At 53.5% G+C, this 6,963-nt stretch overlaps 1 protein-coding gene across 1 annotated transcript; it reads right to left on the bottom strand.

The window, feature by feature from the left end:
• Positions 1-2,716: 2,716 nt before the first annotated feature.
• Positions 2,717-5,010, bottom strand: MYL7 (myosin light chain 7). Its single transcript, XM_004708070.2, has 7 exons — positions 4,953-5,010; positions 4,578-4,691; positions 4,383-4,458; positions 4,058-4,162; positions 3,616-3,694; positions 3,385-3,433; positions 2,717-2,888 (listed from the first exon to the last, which is right to left on the bottom strand). Exons 1-7 carry the CDS (start codon positions 4,953-4,955, stop codon positions 2,787-2,789), a joined length of 528 nt encoding a protein of 175 aa, XP_004708127.2. The 5' UTR covers positions 4,956-5,010; the 3' UTR covers positions 2,717-2,786.
• Between the last annotated feature and the right edge of the window lie 1,953 nt (positions 5,011-6,963).

Raw genomic sequence — 6,963 nt, 5'->3', positions numbered from 1 at the left:
CCATTTTGCCTGAGGCACAGGGCTCTTTTGGAGAATTAGCTAGGTGTCATCAGTTTTAAGAAAAGGGGACCCCCAGCTTTGTCTGGAAGCAGTGATTTAGGATCGCTGTCTATGTCTTTAGTGACTATTTATAGAACTGATTGGCCTCGAAATCCTGCTCATGTTCTGACTCCATCATCTGAGAAATAAACAGGAACGGAATTGATAATGACCTTTAGGGAACGACCCTACTTCTAGAACCTGTTTCTCACAATTCCCTCTTTGGGGAATCCTTCCTGATGCATTCCTTTTGACTGTCCCAATTTGAATCGTATCTATTCGCAGTAAATAGGAGGTAAGTGCAAACATGTTGCTAGTAGGCTTGCAGTTCGTACCTGCACAGGTCTGTTCCAAGCACAACATGTTTAAACCTGTCTCTGAGATCAGGGAGAGATCAGCAGGCCAGTTCTCTCAGTAAAACACTTGTCTGAGTCTCCTGGGGTGCCATCCAAAAAGAGTCAACCTTGGCTTCTAAGGGGATCTGCTGGGTAAATTCAATTCAGAGCCGAGTGGTCCACTCGGGAGGTTATGGCAACTGTTTAGGGGATGCCAAAGGAGTAATCTTACTAAATTCTCTTGAAAGACACAGGAAGAGCCTGGGGACATAGCATAAGAAGTCTGCAGGAAACGGAAAACTGCGTGAGTGAGAAAAAGACCAGGCAAGCTGTGCTGAAGCACTGTCTCCCTTCCTCACAGGACACCTGCACCATCTTTGAGGGAACACGGACTGCCCGAGGAGAAAGTTGCTGGGAAACCTTACCCCCGACAGCCATGCTCTTGACCCTTCAAATGTTATTTGTTTCCCCACAAAGGCACCAAATTTAAAACTTTCAAGGAAACCCAAACCACAGGTCTGACATGGTGTGACCTGAAGAACACAGAATTTGGGGGAGGATGGGATGGAGAGATGAAAACACCGCTTTCAGAAGTGTGCTGGTCATAGATGGTGGAAAGGTTGAGAAACCATGGCTTCGCATTTTGTTACTTTTCACAGCGTTATTAATATGAAAGGTTTCTACCATTTCAAAGCAATTTTATTACTTTTGTACATGGTTACACTAATTTCTGGTTTTTCCTCTGTGCGTTTAGATTTGTAACATTTTTAAGGAATAGAACGTAGTATGGTCACTTTCAATCAGAGTTTCAATTTAGTAATTAGAATGGTCAAGACCCAGGTCAACTTCAAAACCCCGCACAACCACCTCAGGTTAGAACACCTTTCTGAATCTTGTTTACCTCCAGGACGGGAATGCAGCCATTCCTTGTCTGCTCACCTCTCGCCTTCCCAGCTGCTGCTATTGCAGTGGGCTGACCAGGGGGCCAGGAGAGGCCTGTCGTTAGAGTCCTTCCTGAGCTGTTCCTTTTGGAGGCTGGCTTTGAATTCTCCGGGTCTGGCTAAGAATAGCTCGTCTCTTTTCTGATGTATTGGTGGCGTCTCTGCTCATGCGTCAGGTCCCAGGATGTACAAGACGTGCTCCATTCTTCCTCCCTCTGCGCTCCAGCCCCTGGTTTCTGCAGCTGTGATAGGGAATGAGGAAACCCTGGGGACACTAGCATCTCTCTCCAACCAGCTGCCTTTCATGGGGCCTTCTGGCTCCTCTTCCGGCTTCTGTTTCCCATCATTTCTCCATGTGCACGCTTCCCATGTGAAGGTGGCTGTGTTTTCAAATGGGTCCCTCTGGGCCTTGCATACAGGATCCAGCAAACCCCAAACAGGTATGCAGGGGACCCCACCTGAGCTAGGGTGCTGAGACAAGGAGAGTGTGGTAGTTACACAATTTCAGGTCAACTTGATAAATAAGAAGGAAGGAGTGGGGTCTAGCCTGTCAATCAGGTCACAGCCTGCTGATCCCTCCTTGTGGGTGTCTCCTTCTCATGAGGATTCTGGGAACTTCCTCTCTTCCTCCCTGCTGGTGGGACACATACATTCTCTCTGCTACATATTCTGTTGACAAGCCACATGGCGCTATGCTGATGGCAGTCAGAGCCTTGGAGCTGGAGGAGCCAGGCGGAGAGCCATGCCAGCGCGGAGATGCTCCCACTGGACTTTTCACCCACTGGCCTGTGATCTTCCTGCATTCGCCATCATTGTGTGTGCTGTGGGAGTCTGAAGGGGAATTTATGGACTCATGTCAGACGTATGGGCTAATATCAGACTTATGGACTTGATCTGGACTGGGCTAGGATGTTTTCTCAATATACAATTGCTCTTTGATAGAAAGCTTTCTCTTACATAGATATCAGTGTTTCTGGATTTGTTTCTCTAGTCAACCCGGACTAACACAGAGAGGTTTACCACAACAGAATATGTGAGTCCCTGGCTTGCAGCCTTCTCTGCACAACCTCAATGAACTGGCAGAACACCACTTAGTGTCTTCTCCTTGGCTTGATGGAGCGGAGAGTGAACCGACTTTTTTCTCCTCCTAGAGATGCAACCGGGGTAAGGTATCCGCCCTTGCTGGGCTCGTTGGCAAACTGAACATCCTGAGAGACCACCCTCTGCTCGGCAGTTGTGAGGGAGAATGGAAAGGCATCAAGGGCCCTGACTCTCCATGGGCATGCCCAATGGGAGTGATTGCTAGCCCTGAGTTGACTGTACTGGGCCTGGGCCCCCTCGGGCCTCTGGCTCCCCATGTCCAGCTCTACACATCTGCCACAGACAAGACACCACTACAGGTTCATTCGGCAACCGCCTTTATTGAGTGTCTTACAGGCCTCCTAAGTCCAGCCCTTGTCAGGTCCTTCCCTCAGTCCTCTTTTTCGTCGCCATGGGTGATGATGTAGCACAGGGACTTGTAGTCTATGTTCCCTGCCAGGTCCATGGGTGTCAGGGCGAACATCTGTTCAACCTGGAGGAGATGAGGAGCAGAGCCCCGCTGAGAGGCATGGAGGGGCTGGGGTTGGATAGAGAGACCTGAAGGGAAGCCTGCGACCATTCCTCCCCTTCTCCTCCAGCAGCATCTTCACCCAGAGTCCTCATGCTGTCTGCCGTGGGCCTCTGGGCAGCCCAGGGACATGGAAGTGCCTCTTCGCACTTCTCTGTCTGCACCTCCCTGCCCTGCAAGCACAGGGCACCCTTCTGGTGGCCTCAGCCCACACCGACTCACCTGCTTGAGCACCGGGACCTCTGGACATAGGCACGCACAGCCCTCTGTGCCTGGCACAGCTCCTCCGCTTCAACCGCACCCCCAGAGAGCTGGCCAGGCTGAGTCCAGTGCTTCCCATGGGCTCTGACCTCTTGACAGCAGAGCGCTGGGCTTGGCTGGCTCACTGAGGTAGTCTAAAGTCCCTGCCTGGCAGGGTCCAGAGTAAAGGTCAGGAGATGGAGTTGAAAAGATGCCTCACCTCAGCTGGAGAGAACTTGTCTGCCTGAGTCAGAAGCAGCTGCTTGAACCTGGAAGAATTGAGTGGGCCACAGAAGGGCCAGATGCTTGGGGGCCTGGGTGGGAGCTCCCACTGCCCACTCCCAAAGAAGAGCAGAAGGTGCTCCAAATTGAAGGTGGCCACCCTCCCAACAGGCTGGGGTGGAGGTGGGGGCCCGGCAGAGGGGCCCTGGGTACAGCCATGCATGCTTACTCATCCTTGTTCACCACGCCCTGGCCACTGGGATCAAACATTCGGAAAGCACTCAGGATGGCTTCCTCGGGGTCCGTCCCTGCGGGGGGGTGGAGAAAGTCGGGCAGACACCTACTGATCAGCGAAGGGGCTCGGCTCAGGGGGAGCCACTAGGAACATGTGGGACCTGCCAGGTCTCCCTGCTGCCCTTTGAAGCACAGAAAGACTGGGACGATTAGGACTGGGCTTTTGAAATGGGCCTGAGTGCCCGTTTGCACACTCTGCAGTGGGGACGTTGCTGGCAGTGCCTATGGGATGCCGGGCAGGTACATGCAGTAGGACTCATTCTCTGAGCCTGTGTGGCCACTATAGGTGGAGAACAGGCAGAGGCTAGAGCCAGGCTGGAGGGGGTGGGGTGGGGGCGGGGTGGTTCAGACCAGAGGGTCCTGACCTCCTGCCTCACCATTAAGCTTCTCTCCAAAGAGCGTGAGGAAGACGGTGAAGTTGATGGGGCCCTTCCCCTCCTGGAGCATGGAGTCCAGCTCCTCCTCGGGGACACTCACTTTTCCTGAGAGCGAGGATAGGTGTGGACAGAGATGTCACCTGCCTGCCCCATCCCATCTCGGGAGAGGCGGCAGAATGGAGAAGGAAAGAAGTGGAAGAAAGATACAGACAGAGGGGAGGGAGGGAGGCGTGAGGAAGCTGGGTGGGTAGGACATAGAGACAGCCTCGGGAGGCGGGGAGTCCAGGCTCAGCTGGAGGAGGGTGAGAAAGGGCTCATGACCCACCAAGCTGGGAGTAGGTCTCCCTCAGATCAGCCTTGCAGATGAACCCATCACGGTTCTGGTCGATGCAGCTGAAGGCCTGGGAGGGAGGGGCGCTGTGAGGAGCCAGAGCAAAGGCAGGCCCGGAAAGCGCTGGGCAGCGCCGGGGAACTGACTGGCAGAGCAGGGGTAGGGCTGCTTTGGGGTTGGGAAACTTACTTCCTTGAACTCCTGGATCTGGGCTTGTTCGAACATGGAAAAGACATTGGAAGAACCTCGTTGGGCCTGCTTTGTGGCTGCAGCCTTGCCCCGGGTCCCTGCCTTCCTGCTGGCCTGCAACACAGTGGGTGGGAGGGGTCCTCTCCCATGCCCCGAAGTCCATTCCCTGGGACACTTCTCTTTCTCATCCCTGGGACCCAGAGGGGTCCCCTGTTGGCCCAGGAGGACTGAGGAGTACCTTTGACGGCTGGGACCCCCAGCGCATCTCTCTCCTTGGCAGCGTCCCTCTGGGGAGCTGAGTCTGCTCCCCTGGTCCCCTAGCAGCGTACTGGCACTTGTGAGCCGCTGGCCTTGTCACCCCCATTTGGCACTTACCATCCTCTTGGGCTGTCCCCTGTGTCCCTGCTGCAGCTTGGTGGCTGCGCAAGGCCACAGCCCGCTTTATGCATCAGCCTTATCACCTGGTGGGCCAAATAAGGAAAGAAGCCAAGGACAGGCCCAAACTTGGCAGTCCCTGCCTGGACTGGAGCAGTGGAGAGCCCCCTGCAGATTCCAGCCACATTCCGGTGACCTCCGGGGCTCCAGCAGGCTTCGTTCACAGCCTCAATTGACATGACGTGCCACCCAACCCAGCTCAGCTGAGGCTCAGCAGCGCAGGCTTTAAGTCTATCCAGCTGAGAGCAAAGGAGGCTCTTTCTGTTCTAGATGCTGCAGAAGGGTTTCCTCCCTTGCTGTGCCTGGGCCCCTAAATTCAGCTTCAATGCCTTGCCTTCACAGAGAGCTGGGACTGTCCCTTCTACAGATCCACCTCCGAACCTGCCCTTCTCGAGAGCACAGCGGAGGTTGGCCTGGTTCCCACTTGACTGGAGAGGGGTGGTTCTGAGGACAGAATTCCTGAGGCTTTCGCAAACACTCTGTGGCAGAGTTGTCCTGGGTAGACGGTGACCCCAACCCTCTGCTTGGCTTTAGGGCACACTGTTGGAACTGGCCGTTCTCCCTCCAGGGCTCTGCTGTGGTTGTCTCCCCTCTGCAACGTCTCCTTGAGGCACCGTCATCTCCGCTTTTTGAGATCGCATCCCTCCAGTCCCCCCTCTCTGAGAGCGCTCCCAAGGGCTCTCTTCCCTTCCTGTGGCAAGGTTCCCAGGGCCTGGGGCTGGGGCTGCAGTGTTCTTAGCCCATCTCTCTGCGCTGCTCCTCCAGGCTGCTCAGAAGTGTTGATACCTGTGTTCCCGAAGGGCACAGCACTGGTGACAGACACACTTGCCCGCGGAAGTGTTCGATATGACACCTCAGGGAACACGCTGGGAACCTGAAGGCAGAATGGACCCCAGGCATCCTTTTGGGCCCTGGTGAGAGTCAGTCATAAATAAACTCAGGGAAGCCTTTGCCAGGGCACCTCCTGTGGCCCCCATTGGCCTGAACTGCAGTGTGCGGTGGATCAGTCCAGCTGCTTGTCTTGGTGTGTTGGGGAGGGGCTATCTACTGGGCCAGAGAGCAGGGTTCTGCCAGCTCCTTCCTGGCTGTGGATACAGAGAAGATGCCGGGAATTCAGGGAATCTTCCAGAGGCCAACCACACGTGCTCAGTTGCGCATCTGTTGTCTTCTCTTCTGGGGCATGGCATTCGTGCCTGTCGGGCGTGCCCTCAGTCTGGCCTTCAGGGTGAGGGGTAAGAAGGAATGCAGGGAGTAGTGGGAGGGGTTCTCATCTCACTAAATGCAACACCCCCTCTGTGTAACAAAGAGTTAATAACACCTTCTTGATTACCCTGGGTGCTTGGCTGCTGAACGTTGACTCCACCCAGAGAAGGGTGCCTAGGAAGAAATGGCTGGTGAGCTACTTCCCCCCGAAGGACAGCCATTGAAAACCTATGCAGCACACACTTTTATGCGGACACACATAGGGTTCCTATGAGTCAGGGGGGATTTGATGACCATGAACCTGAAGTGATATCCATAGACTGTATAAACTGGACAGAGAACTGAAGATAAAGTCAGTCTCGTGCCCTAAACTAGGTGAAATGAACAGAAATGAATTGATAAAGAAATGTTTTTATATATAAATAATTTTAACTTACATATTGGAAGACATAAGGAAGTGAAGGAAATGCTTGTCCCAGTCTGCGAGTGGAGCAGCAAGTTGGATTGGAAGAACTAAGATCAGGAGCAATCCCAAGTATGAAGTGCCGTACAATGAGCATGTGTATCATGGTGATACACATTGGGACACAGTACTTAATGTCCTGTCACAGAAAATGTGGTGGACATTAATCAATCCGTGGCGACAGTCATCTCTCAAGTGACTGGGTAGTTGCTGTTATTGAAAACAACCGGTGTGTATTAAAATCATACAAAAGTGTGTGTTTACTTTGTTCTATTAAACTGATGT

The sequence above is a fragment of the Echinops telfairi genome, unplaced genomic scaffold (assembly GCF_000313985.2).
Source record: "Echinops telfairi isolate 266 unplaced genomic scaffold, ASM31398v2 ScPeMD7_7;HRSCAF=31, whole genome shotgun sequence".
NCBI lineage: Eukaryota > Metazoa > Chordata > Mammalia > Afrosoricida > Tenrecidae > Echinops > Echinops telfairi.
Note: the sequence above shows the minus strand (reverse complement) of the source record. Positions and strands in the feature narration are given on the sequence as shown.